Source organism: Scardinius erythrophthalmus, assembly GCF_964197995.2.
Source record: "Scardinius erythrophthalmus genome assembly, chromosome: 21".
Classification (NCBI taxonomy): domain Eukaryota; kingdom Metazoa; phylum Chordata; class Actinopteri; order Cypriniformes; family Leuciscidae; genus Scardinius; species Scardinius erythrophthalmus.
The window spans coordinates 16,183,392-16,198,614 of NC_138241.1; the positions used below are offsets into that span (position 1 = coordinate 16,183,392).

The 15,223-nt window shown below is 36.6% G+C and overlaps 1 protein-coding gene across 2 annotated transcripts in view; it reads left to right on the forward strand.

Annotated features, from left to right (window-relative positions):
- Window positions 1-43: 43 nt before the first annotated feature.
- Window positions 44-15,223, forward strand: part of map4k5 (mitogen-activated protein kinase kinase kinase kinase 5) — a 29,919-nt gene continuing 14,739 nt past the window's right edge. Inside the window, exons 1-9 of one of the 2 annotated variants that reach the window (XM_081351493.1) lie at window positions 44-361; window positions 1,160-1,341; window positions 5,759-5,816; window positions 13,491-13,581; window positions 13,746-13,810; window positions 13,908-13,963; window positions 14,373-14,420; window positions 14,524-14,566; window positions 14,647-14,719. In XM_081351493.1, coding sequence (XP_081207619.1) covers window positions 1,234-1,341; window positions 5,759-5,816; window positions 13,491-13,581; window positions 13,746-13,810; window positions 13,908-13,963; window positions 14,373-14,420; window positions 14,524-14,566; window positions 14,647-14,719 — 542 coding nt within the window. In that variant the 5' untranslated portion in view covers window positions 44-361; window positions 1,160-1,233. The remainder of the gene's footprint in view (window positions 362-1,159; window positions 1,342-5,758; window positions 5,817-13,490; window positions 13,582-13,745; window positions 13,811-13,907; window positions 13,964-14,372; window positions 14,421-14,523; window positions 14,567-14,646; window positions 14,720-15,223) is intronic. The other variant, XM_081351492.1, reaches the window with a different exon arrangement.

Genomic DNA, 15,223 nt, shown 5'->3' on the forward strand with positions numbered 1-15,223 from the left:
TCCATTATTTCTAGTGCAAATAACGCACAGTGAAACTGCTACTGGGAATTAAAGTGAAATAGATATCGTGTAATGCTTAACATTGTGCTTGCTTTTATACAGTATGTAATGTTTGTTTTTTCTGTGTGGGACAGTGTGTATCCGTGTGTGATTTTGAGTGCGTGTGTGTGTGTGTGTTTGAGAGTGTGTGTGTGTGTGTGTGTGAGAGAGAGAGGGGTCTGATCTGGCTCAGTTGAAGTTTGCGCTTCTCTCTGTTCCTGTTTGGATGTTTTCTTCGACGCAAAATGAACTTCGTCATTTAGGAAAACCTCTATATATCTTCAATTCAGAGTTCAGAGGACACAGATTAATCGCACAAATGGTAAAGTTTGAATCAAAGTTTCTAAATTCAAGTGATTTATTTCGTGTTGTAGTTTGACGCTGTTTCTAGCATTAGCATTAGCTTCGGCTGAACTTTACTGTCACTCAGAGCAAACGGCAGTTAAAACACTCATTAGCTAAATGCAAGTAACGTTATATATCTGTAAAATCTGGATTATGCTTTTGATTTGAATGTGTATATTTGTCTTTATAAAATGAAGTTTAAAGCTGAAGTGATTATGTGAGATTAGTTAGCAGAAGTTAGCCGAGTTAGCTTCATACACGGACATTCAGACAAAAAATAATAATTGTAATTATTAAACTATTAATAAGGTAAACTCTCTACCTTACTATGAGGAGGATACTTTTTATAACAGTCCACCTGTTTTGACAGTTAAGAATTCCTGACATAGCAGCTAGCCAAAATTTGAAACGTATCCAAATTCACTGAAAGTAAAGCTTAAAATATCCTGTATTATGTATACAAATAAATAGGCCTACTTTTAAATTAAATAAACATCTGCACAAACTACACTATTAAAAGTAGGTTTAACAGTAGTTTGCTAATAGTCATGTTTGTTGGAAAAGTCTTTATAAAATGATTATTATATATTATTTTTGTCCACATTTTGCTTCTGCAGTTTCAAAAAAGTATTAAATATCTATCCATCCATCCATCCATCTATCCATCTATCTGTTTGTCTGTCTGTCTGTCTATGTAGCTGTCTATGTGTTTGTTTAAGCTTAGGTGTGCTGCTGGTATTAATGACATGATGTTCTGGTTTCTGTTATTTTTCAGGGGGATGTGGACTGCAGGTCTGTTGTGAAACTGAATCTGGGTCATTAAAGTAGTAAATCCTCCAGTCCGACAGGATGGATCCGCTGGGCCGATCCGGAGGGGAGATTCAGCGCCGAAACCCGCAGAACGACTTTGAGCTGATCCAGAGAGTTGGCAGCGGAACCTATGGAGACGTGTATAAGGTACTGGACACATCATACCCGGGATTCATGTGACAACTCTCTTATAGATAATGGGAATCTACGTCACGCCGTGTTACATTCTGTGTAACGCTTGCCGTATTTTTGGGTCTCTTAGGAGCACACAGTGTCAACAAACACAAATCGGCAGAGAAAAAAATTCTGTTTTTATATTTTGATATGTTGAGAACTGTTGCTTACAATCGCTTAAAATAAAACAGCCTAAAATTTTTATCTCTAACAAATTTAATCACTCCCTTCGATCATTTATCTTTTTGCAGCTTATTGCTTTGATAGCTCTCAACACAAACCATGTGAAATGTTCCATCTTAGTTTTACTCCGTAACTCTTTAATGTCAGTATTTTCATTCAGTCTTGTTCACTAAGAGAGGCACTTATATAACTGCTAAAATAATAACTACAATATGGTTAGTTCTCAGATGGTGGATCATGTGTATCATTGTTATATATTGTCACATCAGACTAAACCTGCTCAATGGTAAAGCATTAACTAAGCCATCATAGACAGAACAGTATGACTTTCTGTAAAACTGCTTGGAAACTGTGCATTGGGGGAAGCGCCAGACAAATAAATGACTTGACTTGAATGAATAAATATCTATGATATATGATATACATCTATGAATATAAATTATAAAGCCACATTTTGGTTAAGTCGTTTACTTCACTGAGTTTAACTTTCATGCTGGAAAGCTGAAATATCACACCTTTATCATGCTGGCCATGAGAACGGTTATCCCATTCTCAGCATTCGCTGTAGACAGTGATATGGGAACCTGAATATATATATATATATTTATTTATTTATATATAGTGTGTGTGTATGTATTAGTTATTTGCCTTGAGGTTTATTTTTTTTTTTTTAAATAAAACTTGTGGTTGTAATATATCCGTGTTGGGTCTGGAGTCCAGCCTTAGGCCCTTTTTAGGCAACCATTTGCATACAGAGGGCTAATGATATGAAGCAGTAGCAAGAGAAAATAATAATGTATTTATGCTTTTAGTTAATATTGTTTTTTTTTTTAGCTGATTGGGAAGCCACAAACTCTTAAAGTGTGGCAGTCGCAGTCATGAAATGTTTGAATGCATGAAATGAACGTCAGTATCCTGCATAGATTTAAAGTTCTGAATGTTAAGAGACTCGTTCATTACCTTGCGTTATCCTGCCATGGATTCATTTACTGCTTTTCCAAATCCCTCAAGAGAAAAAAGGCCATATAAGGTCAGAAAATGTCCCAGTAGCAGCTCCTGAGAGAAGAATAAGCTTCTGACTATATTAGTGACGTGTGGGTTGCTTGTTTCCTACAAAAGAGTGTTTGTTTTGAACTTTGGTTAGTGTTAATATGTAAATGGACTTATCGAACACTCCTGTGCTGTTTCTTTTAAAGATAAAATCAAACAAAAAGATAAAAAAACATTAGAAAATTAAATAGGTGATGAATTTAGTGGCAAGCATCTACCCGAGTAACAGATTTAAACAAATGAATAATCCTTATTATTGATTGTATTATTGATATCAAATCGTGCAGTATGTTGAGATGATGTGTGCTATTGCTTTTCTAAACAATCATACATATGATTTTTCACATGGTTTATGACCCAGGCCACCAAGAACACTTTAGCAACTGCATGGCAACACCCTGGCACTCTTCAGAAAATGTAAAAATCTAGTTCTTGGTTTATTCTGGCTATAAGCTGAATTAATTTCTGGGACTTGTGTTCATAAGTTTTTACAGGAAATGTAGTAGAAATAAGTATTCGAAATGGAAAAGACATTTGGGATCTCTTGAGTTGAACTCTAAATTATACTCAGGAGGTTTGATCTCATGGAAACTTTGATCAAAGATTTATTAACTTGCATTTGGCTTGAGTCAGTGTGCATGAGTGTTTAATTTGTTTATTTGGAGACTAAACACACACACATTGTCCCCCAGGAATTTGGATGTAGCCAGCGGTCTGGAAGTGCTTGAAAATCTGGTGAATTGTTGTAGTTTCCATTCATTCAGTAGAGTGCAGGAGTGTGTGTGTCTGCGTATTACATTTACTGTTATTGATTGCTGAGCACACTTCCTGGCTGGGTGTGTGGCTGCTGGTTATGTGATCTTAGGGTCTAGCATTGATCCGACCGACTACATTAGGGACTTTTCATATGGTCTACAAATAGGGCCTATGGCCTTTTTTTTTTTCTCATGAGGGATTTGGCAGGGAAGTAAAATGTTAGTTATTCTTTTAAAACGGCCGAGACATAATTTTGACCAAAAAGAAAATTGTACTAAAAATGATAGAATGCAGTAAATACATAATAAAATAGTTTAAAAATCACCAAGACATTTTTCCACACTTCCTTTTGCTTTAAAAAAAATCTTATTTATGTACACCAATATTGTTAATTTGAATAATATTTTAAATTGTTGAAGTTTTATGAAAATGTTTTTTTTTAATGAAAATGTAATTAAACCATTATGACGGAAAACAAAATAGACAGAAAATAAACAAAATTTAAGAAAAAAAATGATTTCATGGAGCACTAATATATATATAAAAGTACATAGTAATAAACAGAAATTTTCACAGCAGTATGTTTTTATTAAATCATGAAAAATTATGTTTTGAATTATTATTATTTTTTCAAATGAAAAGTTGAAAAGAATTAAAAGAATTATAATAATTAACATTTTTGTTTACAATATTGTTTATTTTAATACCTGCAGCAAAATCATCACAAATATTCAGCATAATGTTAAACCCTGGTTGGCAGATCAAAATGGCCCAGGGCTGGTTTAGTGGCCACAAACTAGTTTAGGAATTGTATTCTGCTTCATAATGGGTTACAGTATATAGTTTACAGATTGAAATTGTGCACTATTAAAGGAGTGCTATTATGCCCTTTTACGAAGTCTTGGTTTTGTTTTTTACGAAGTCTTGGTTTTGTTTTTGGGGTGTACTAGAATGTTTTCATGCTTGATCGTTAAAAAAAAACACATTTTTCACATATTTTACATTGTTACAGCTCCTCTCTCCCCAGTCTGGTTGAATGTGTCGTTTTCGATGAAGCCCCTCCTTCCGAAATACGAAATGTGCTGTGAATTGGCAGTGCTTAGCGTGTGTTCGGGGAAATGTCACGCCCCTTCATAACCACGAGTTGTACTACTCGGATGTAAATATTAACGATGGCGTAAATTTCAAACCATTTCGAGCTCGATTCAGACCCTGACAATGTTAACAAACAAGAGGATTGTGCTGAACGGATTTCAAGCGCGGACTTTGCAAGTGCGGATTTCATAGGACTTTTCACAGTGGTATGTTTTTTGTTTTGTTTTTTTCTTATAGATGCGATGTTATCCACCATTTAATCATATTTGTCGGAAAACTGGTTATACAAACAGTACGGGGTGGTAAACAGTCTTACAAAAGCAAGGGCTTACAAAAGCTAAAGTAAACACTACATCAATACTGTAATGTTAGTTAGCAGGCTAGCGGAGACAAAGCTTCGTTTACATTGTAGCTATCGCAACTTACATAAAGCTTATAATGGAATTGTTAATAGAAAACACAATTACAAATAATAAGACATGTTTACAAGTTTCGATCCAAAAACAACAGATTGTCCCGACAAAAGGGGAATGGCTACGTCTTTCAGGAGAAGCTTACATACTTACAGAGTATACATACTGGTTTAGAGCTATGGATGCCGTTATCTGGCCTACTTAGTAATAAAAATGTTATAAGAGTTATCTGGTTTAAATAACTGATTTGATGCTGCCATGGTGCTACTGTGTTTTACAGTACAGTAAAGATAGTACAAAGCATTCACATATCATTACCATTTGTTTTTTGTTGTGTGTAGTTATCGATGAATGGTATTGATTTGATTGAATTGATTGAATTGGTGGTACATGTGGCCTGATCCTCAGTGAGACAAACATACATGTAACTTCCTTCCAAACACTTTTCTTTCTCAGATATGGACGTGTCTTGTTGTCTCACACATACCCACTCACAATCATACTTGTTTATTGTACCCGTTTATCTTGCTCAGTCCTAAGATAAACACTTTTTATGCACTGTTAAATGACACCTGCAGATTATCTATCTAGTAATCATAAAACATTTGTAGAAAAGGTATGGAAATTCACTGGCCAGAAAGTGTCGGAACCGTAAAGTTAATTGTTTAAAAAACAGGTAACAAATGGATGACCCTCAAGTCTCTTTTCTGTGTATGCTCGTGTGTTTCGATGGTTGTCGACCTACTTCCATTTGGAAACGATGAGGCGTTTTCCACCAGAGACACGGCTCTCACTTACACATGCACATTCCAGTGTTTGTTTGAATCGGAAACTATTCTCGCTCTTTCTTTCTTTTTTAATCATTCTGCCCTCCTTGTGTTTTTATTCTGCAGGCTCGAAACATCTCCACTGGAGAACTTGCAGCAGTGAAGATCATCAAACTTGAGCCCGGTGAGTATGAAGCCATTCTGTTGTGCTCAAGGAGGTGTGGTGTGAAGTCTGCGGTGAAGCTCACATGACACATCCTGTTTTGTTCTTACCAGAGCAGCATGAAAGAACAAATTAATGGTCGTTTTTAGACTGATGTACATGAATGTTGGTGGATGTTGTACGATATGCATTTTTCAAATATAACCATACTGGGGCGTAGCTGAAATATTGCTGCATCTATTCAATGGCCACGAAGAGCCCTATGTAGTGTATTGAGATGGGATCTCGACCTTTATTAACTATTAAATAACCCACACATTTAACTGGCAAATACCATGTACAGCCCTATGATTTCCACAATGCAGAAAATGTGAACGGAATCACAGAATCCATAAGAATGTGAATCGGCATTAAACAAAAGTAATAGTAAAACAAAATATGAAAATAATGTCTATAATAATATATAAGAAATGGTTTAATAGGTTATGACATTTGTTTGTGATGTTAGGATGCGTTCTGTGTTCTCGCGTCCTGAGTTTGTCCTTTGAAGGTAGCCTGGCAAGACTGGTCTCCACGAGAGAGCAAGTCTGTACTTTGTGTTCTTGGATTTGAGAAGTCTTTGTGTGGTCACCGTTACCTCTGAGTAGGGTTGTAACGGTATACCGGTATGACGATTTATCACGATATTGGCATGTACGATTATCATATCGTAAATATTTGCCAATCCACGGTTTTGAAAAAAAAAAAATTAAACCAGATCTCATCTGCGCATATGCAACTTCTTTTCACTTGACTGCTTAGACTCCACCCATACATGTGCGCTCGTTTTCCCCTATGGTTTTCCCCCGCCGAAAACAAGTAACGTTATACTTTTGTTATCTGAAAAACGAACGCGGGATTTTCCTCGAAGATGGGTTTAGAGTGCGGATCGGGCCGAATTTTTCTGTCCGAGCCCGGCACGCGTCCGAAAGAGCAGTAACCGAACCCGACCCGAGTCCGACAGGCATAAAGATATGTCCGAGCCCTCACATATACTAATGTGCCACAAACAGGACTTTAATATCACCAACCATTCCCATGTTATTACGGTGTATCCATATACATGGCCCACCCTGTATATTCTGCTTGTTCTGTGTGAATGAGCAGCGCCATTTCGCCTAGTACATACTCAAATATGTGTGACGACGCTCATGGTGTTTAAAGCGTCTGCCGTCTCACTCATATGAGGACGTGAACACATGAACATATCCAGAGCTGCTCTGCTTTTATTTAAAAGAATCATCATCAAATACACTCTGACTGAAACTCATAGGTGTTTAGTACAACCTGTCAAAATAAAAGTTCGATTTAGCTTAAAGAAATGTTACTATTGTACAATAGAATATAGCTTAGTTATAACAACAACAATAATAAAGTTTATTTAAACATTAAGAAATATAGTTTTGTGTCTGTTTTAATTTAGTAACCCTATCCAGACAAACAAAAGTTGTTACATTTCATCTGATTGCATTTTCAATAATATATTTGTATTAAATCATAGAATCCAGACAAATTATATCAGACAAGTTACCCAGAATTTCTGAGGAAATAAAATACATTTCATAAGACTCTACTATCTTATAATTAACTTAAATAATAATTAATAAATTAAGAATAAAAATAATTTAAGGTTTTATGAATTCAATTGATTAGACATGTTTGTTCAAATGGGAATTTATTTTTTCTTTCTTATTTTTTCCAAAAGATAGACTCACACAAAAAAGTTTTTTTTTTTCATTAAAAAAGTTTGTTTTAATAAACCATATGTTCAACCAAAAAACCCTATCTGTTTTCATTAATTTAAGGGGCATTGTAGCAGATGATTAAAATAATAATAAGGATTGTTTAATACCGTATATCATGAAACCGTGATATTTTCTGAGACGATTATCATACCGTGAAAATCTCATACCGTTACAACCCTACCTCTGAGTTTCATACTTCCGGGTTGACTGAACTTACTCCAGACTGTAGTTTTGGAACATACCTACCTTGAATAGGCAAACTCTCAATTGAGAGTTCAGGGTATATGTTAAAGGAGAACATTTTTTTTGTAAATTTGGAGTGCTGTCAGTACAGAGAACAACGACAAAAGTCGGTGTTGCCTACACCGTGTTATCCTCTTTTTAAAATTTGCACCCTGTTGACTTCAATGGGGCAAGTTTTAAACCTGCTTTTAGCCTCTTAACATCCTTGATGTGTCATTACAAGTGATAATAATGTGAGTGATTCCTTCAGAGTGAACACGGGTGAATCTGACTGCAGTAGATGTGAAAGATATGAATCAAAGTGATGTTAATTCAGCCAGCGCACATACCTGTATTTACTTCCTGTTTTTGGTCGAAGTCCACAGTAGTCGATTGTCGAGTTCCCGCGCGTAGGTTTAGTTACCTATGATCACGCGCGTGAACTCCACAATCGACTACTGTGGACCGAAAACAGGAAGTAAATACAGGTATGGGCGCTGGCTGAATGCCACTGGTGCCACTAAGCTCTGCAGATGGTGGCGCTAGCACCTCAATGTTTCTCCTGGTTTCCACATCAGTGCTGTTTGATCTGATATCTATGGTTTAACAGAGAATTCTGCGTTGAAATTGAACGCTTCTCACTAGATCTCGCAGTGATGTTATTAATTCTGCAGCGAATTCAAAAGCTTTCTCACCGGATCTCCCAGCACTGTGTAATAACGGAGTTGCATGGTCGAGATCAACCCGCAAGTAATCCTGCAGCTCGCTCTGTTTAATTATTGGTCCGAGCTGATAAACAGTTCACGCAATGCAGCTCAAACGAGTAGCGCGGTTTCATTTAACTTTTGTTTAGTTTGTCGCTTGATCTTGACCTGCAGGAAAAAAGCAAAATGTGACCATCTGGTGTCAGTCTGGAGCCCTGCTTGTGGAAAAGCTGTTCTGTTCTCATGCTCTTATGGCTTTGTTTGACATTAAATATCCCAAGAGATTATTTAAATCAATAAGAGCCTGATGAAAGTTCAAACATGGTGTAAAAAAAAAAAAGTGGTCTAACCAGTCAGAATATGCTAATTCAGTCCTATATATTGGGTGTTCATTAAATTGACATATATGTATTAATAGAGGGTGAGACTGCACGATTAATCAAAATGACTACTATCGCGAAATGGCTTAGTGTGTTTGGCGGTCCGTGATTTAGAATGAAGTGTGGCACTGTGTGCATTTACGCATGACCCTGTGTTTTCAGCGTCTCACATCTCAGAGCATCTCGGTTTTCAGGAAATGCTGCTCCGTACAATCTCATCTCTGTCTGTGCTTTGAGTTTGGAATGCTTATTCCATGTATTGGGAACACAACTTGTGGCAGTCATCTTTCGAAGATTGTAATGAGAAGCGCTTATTCACCTTTTTCCTGACGAGCCTAATGTGTTTTAGATTATGGGAGGCACTTCCGGTTTGGGGTTTAAGTTCCACTTAAAAATACTAAAACAAATCATTTCAAATCATAAAGTTGCGCTACAAATAATCCTGTTTCAATAATCCCTATGCCAGTTTGACTGTAATAATTCCCTTCATGTTCCATTTTCAGACCTAAGGAGAATAACGTCATGCTTGGTATTAAAAAATAATAATAATTTGGCATTTCTTACCACTACACCTAACAATCAGTTCAATATTTTTCCCAGTTTAATTTGGGTTGGGATTGACAGGCCTTTATCTACCTTATTTTTTAAGTAAGAGGAGGCTTGGCCATTTCTTGAACTTCTGGCTTCCGGTGTCATCTGCTTCCAGTTATTTTATCTGTGCGAAAACAGGCTGTTATGCTGCTTGAAATTGCAAACAGGTATTTTAGTGCGTTTAAATAAGATATTATTTTATTTTAGTATCGTGATCATAAACAGACTAATAGTTTCACCATTTACTGTACTTTGTTATTCTTCTAGTTGCCTATAGTGGTTAATGAATCGAAAGTCTCGCACATTCACAGAAAATAGCTTACTTCTGCATTGCAAAATAAGGTGGATAGAGAATGAAGTTATTGTTTCAAAAGTGTCCTTGGATGCTTTCTGCTTGCTTGAATTCTGACGTTACCATTTTCAACACGTCTGTAGCAATAGACTGTCCTTTTATAGTACTAAGTGTTAACTAAATGACGTGTGAGCATGTGTTATGTCACTCAGATAGTGTCAGTATCAGATCGTATGACGCTGATGATTGTTAGATTCTTTTGGTTGATCTCTGTTAGTGATACAGTGTCATGTGAAATCAAACTCCTGAAGTTGTTAAGATTTGGTAGAAACATGTCCAGATTGGTTAACATCCGGACGAAGTGCATGAAAAAAAGGCAAATCTGATATCCACCTGGAAAGCAGGTGTGAGTTCTTGTGTGCGTTAGCCTTTTTATCGTATGTTAGTCCATCAGCTGGAGTATTTGTGCGAATCTGAGCGTGTTTGTGTAGAGTTTTGCGTGACCACAAATGGAGAACTGAGAAGCTGACTGAATTCACAACCTTTTTTTGCGGTAGCCACACTGTTACGCTGCTGCAGGAAAGGACAAAACTTCACAACTAAGACACTTGTTGATGTAGAGGACAGATTTCTTTGCATGCTCATTGGCTTGTTTACACCCCACCCCATAGAAATGATCCAATCACATCGTAGCAGCCCTTTCTAACTAGTGGGATGTCTGTCAAGAGGGCATTTTTTTACTGTGGAAGTCTGGGATCTCTTTCCACTGCTGAGAACGGATGGGTGGTTTTTGTCATAGTTTGGTTTGTGGAAATTTTAAATATGAATCCCAACTATAAAATTTGCAGAGCATGAATAATTGTGAATAAGATGAAGTTATGTTTTCCCCTATGGTGGATGTTTAATTTGGGATCCATTTGATGATCCATTCGTTTCTAAATTTATCACAGGCAGCTGGCTAATTATTTTGCCGTTGATTGAGATCATGTGTTTGGTTCTCAAAGCATTTTTGGGCTATTCTTCTGATCTGTTTTACACAAGTTCTAATATATTGGATAGTTGATACAAATTTCTAATACCAGATAACAATTTGTTGACAGAATTTAAGGAGATCTTATCAGTGATGTTATAGTTGCGTATGAATGTCTCAAGATAAGTGAGTCTTTTTCACACAGGTCGGTTTTCTAGTTTTAAGTTTGAACCTAAATAATTTCACATTGTTTCACCAAAAGTTAGAATTTAATTAAATCCTTCCTAATAAATGTATTTCGCAGTCTGATACCTTTGGTGTAAAAGACAATTATAAAAACTATTTGGTGACAAACAAATTGTTTGGAAACCACAAGACTCTACATGGGTTAGTAGAATCGTCTCCCTTGAAGACTAACCTCACATATTATGCTGTAATTATGGTCCATGGAGATGCACTATAAGAAGACACATTAGCATTCAAAAGTTTGGGGTTAGACTTTTTCTGAAGAAATTGAAGATGTATTAAGTTAATCAAAAGCCACAGTAAGGACTTAGCATTGTTGCAAACTATTTATTTCAAATAAGTGCTGTTTATTTGAATTTTCTATTCATAAAAGAAACTTTAAAAAACTTGTTTTCACAAAAATATTAGGAAGCAACTGTTTTCAACAAACAAAAATGAACAAAAATTCTTGAGCACCAAACCAGCGTATTAGAATAATTTCTGAAGGATCATGTGACAATGAAGTAATGGCTGCTGAAAATTCAGGAATAAATTACATTTTAAATTATATTTCACAATATTACTGTTTTTACTGTGTTTTTGATCAAATAAATGCAAACATTAAAACATTAAAAACTCCTACTGACCCCAATCTTTTGAACGGTAGTGTATTTTGAAGAATGTCAGTGGGGGTCCAAAACAAATGATGACAGAATTTTCATTTTTGGGTGAACTATTATTCCATGAAAATATTATAAAGTAATGATTACTTAAAAACGTATTAGTGTGTGAATTTGTGATATGCAAGGATATTTCTATGACTTTAATGATCTAAACGGCTGTATAATGATGTAAAGCTGCAGTGAAAATCTCAGAAGTGGTTCATCCTCCCCCAAATTGTAATTGGTTCTGTTTGTGGGAAATCCAAAAGTTCGAGAAGCTGGGTGATTGTAGTCAAAGGGACGGGTTTAGTCATTGGTAGCTTGATTTATTACAATTGACACTAAATGCTAACAGCTTGTTCACTGAGAATTGCATCAAGCTCAAAGGAAGCTGCCTGAGTTTAGCTTTCAGCAGACAAACCCTCAGGCCCTGCTGCTGTCCTTTACACACACACACAGTCTCACATTATCTCACATGCGCACACTCTTGGGCATGGCCTGTTTGTCTTGAGTGGAGAGGAAGTGGTCAGAGCTTGTAGGCTTGTCTTCATAGCTGTGTTGTTTCTTGTTTGTCACATAAAACCATGCACTGGGATGCTGCAGATGTCCTGTGTTGAAACTCAAGTGCTACTGCCCCAAATGGTTGTTCCTTCCAGTTATTAATGTTCTGACAGTTGCGTTACTTTCTGCATCTCATCATGGTGTCATGTGAAACAGAGGTGGTTGTGTTTTGTGTGCGAGTTTCCGATTGAAAGGTCTGCAGCAGAATAGAGAAGTGGTTACAGTCAGTTAACATCCATCACTGGGTTGAGGTCATACATGTTGAAAAAGGCATCTAATTTAAAAAATATAGGGTTTCATATTTTTACCTTGTATATTCTAAGGGAGGACGCACTTCCCTGTCATATTAATATTCTCACTCTCTTTTTCTTTTGTCTATAATGTTTGCGTGAGTTTTGTGAGTGATGAGATTTTCAGCTGTCGTGAACAGATCAAGACATTCCAAGAGCATCACAGTGACGACCAGTGCTTATGTAAAGGAAACAGCGCCACCTGCAGGAAACTATTTGGTATTCACTGTACTGAAGCCATTAAGTTATAAACAGATCATGTGCTTCAGGTGAAGATGCGTAGTCATTGAGTCACACGATAAATGAAAACTGTTTCAAACAAACAGGTGTGTGATTCACTGCTTTAACAAAGCAGGTTGTGAAGGGAAAGAGGTGTGTGAGTTCGGCTGATAACGTCTTCTTCATTCTTCTTTAATAGGCCAGAGGCCACGTCATGATACATCTAATTATTTGACTTGGGATTTTAGAATAAAATATATGTGGATATATGGATTGTGTGTATTTTAAATACAGCAATGAGTCACTTTTTTCACAATTTTCTGTATGACAGCGTGCTGCGTGTCGTCTTTTTATAGTTCTTTGCGCATGCGGGTCAGTCCAGGACCATGATGGTCTGTTCGCACTGGAATCTGATTTTGGCCACATTTAAAACAACAATGTGAACAGCTATACAAAAAAATCGGATCCGAGCAATAAATCGGAATTGAGCGCTAAGGCTCGCAGTGTGAACATAGACTAAGAGTGAACGAGTTCTAGATGAGGAGGTTCTGTTTGAATGGGTAACTAAATCACAAAAACCCATTGAGGAGAAGTATGAAAACTAACGAGTTCATCATAATCACTTTCAGCACTGAACACCCAGCCATCTGCTCTCCATATCTGATCCAACCGTTCCGTCTTTCTTTTGACTGTTTAACAGTCTGTCATCTACAGCTGTCATCTACTGATTCTTGATTGATCAATAACACATTCACATTCTCTCTCTCTCCCCCTCCCTCCCTCCCTCTTTTTTAGGTGATGATTTCTCAATCATCCAGCAGGAGATTTTTATGGTGAAGGAATGCACCCATCACAACATTGTGGCTTACTTTGGCAGTTACCTCTGGTAACAATGGATAACTAGATTTTTCTTTTAGATGGATTTATTTTAGATGCCTAAATTATGATGTATTTAGACATACCTATATTGTGATGTATTTATTTAAATGCCTCACATTTGAGTTTAAATATATATATGTTTTGTAAAGATATCTCTCTGTCTCTCTTTAGCCGTGAAAAATTGTGGATTTGTATGGAATACTGTGGTGGAGGATCCTTACAAGACATTTATCATGGTAAAATGATTGTGTTTAAAAATCTCCATGTTGAATTGACACCCTCTATTTTTATCCTGTATGACACCACTGAACGTGTGTTTGTGTACATGTGCAGTTACGGGTCCACTTTCTGAGCTTCAGATCGCCTATGTCTGCAGAGAGACGTTACAGGTAAGATCCTTCAAACACTCACATGGTCTGTTCACACCAAGGACGATAACTAAAATGATAACGTGAAAGATATAGTTAAAAAAAAGAAATATAAAACAATAGCAGAGTCCACACCACAACGCCACAGAGCAACGATATCGTTGAAATCACGTTTAGAATGATTTTTCCCAGCTGATGAACGATATATATATATATTTTTTTTACAGCCAAACAGAATCCATTGTGCTTTAAAGAGCTCAAGCTTTTAAAGCGGCAAATGAAATAACTGAAGTACTGAACTATGTCGTCCACTAATATAGTTATAGTTATCGTTCTTGGTGTGAACTGGCCTTAATGCTGAAGAGACTCCGTTTTATTAAATTAATCCTTTAAACATCTTGAGATGATTCAAGTGTGTGTATGTGTTTAGGGTCTGGGTTATCTGCACTCCAAAGGAAAGATGCACAGAGACATCAAGGTAATACAGCATTAATAATCAATGTATCTTTTTGGTGTTCTTCCTGTTTCACATTACATATTTTCCCCTGCTTGTTAATAACTCTAAACTCATTGTGCAATAGGGGGCGAATATTCTGCTCACAGACAATGGAGATGTCAAATTAGGTGAGAGATTCACAATATAATTGCTGTGTGTGGTTGTGTGTTACTGAATTTGACTAAACAAATTTCTCCTCTTTTTGCAGCGGACTTTGGAGTCGCCGCTAAAATAACAGCCACCATGGCAAAAAGGAAATCCTTTATTGGGACGCCTTACTGGTGAGCCCCATTCCATCTGTCTATGATTTGTGATGAAGCTACATTTGAAAGTACATTTAAAAAGTCTGGAAAGGATATAAAAAAATGAAACAACATCTTAATAAACATCTACGGCCTTGTATTTTCAACAGTGCAGAAAACAAGGGTAGAGTCTCATAATCCAGAATGTAAAATGGAAATCTACCATAAGAACAGTAGAGCACATTTAGATGCAGTTTAGACAGTGAAATGATAAAACATTCAAAGTCTTCCAAAAGACTATGAAACGTGGCAATAAATGCCTCATTTAGGATAGAATGGCTCCCTTGGGACTTCTTGGAATCTGGGGTGGGCAGCTTGTGCCAACACTGGCGGATGAACGAGGATAGACACACTAAGTGCACGTGAGGTACAGTTTACAAGACAAGAATGCAGCTCTACAAGTTTCAATGAATGGAACCGTTTTGTAACTTTGTGTCTTTTCCTAATGAAAAACAGATAAAAAGAGGAATAGTCTATTTCAGT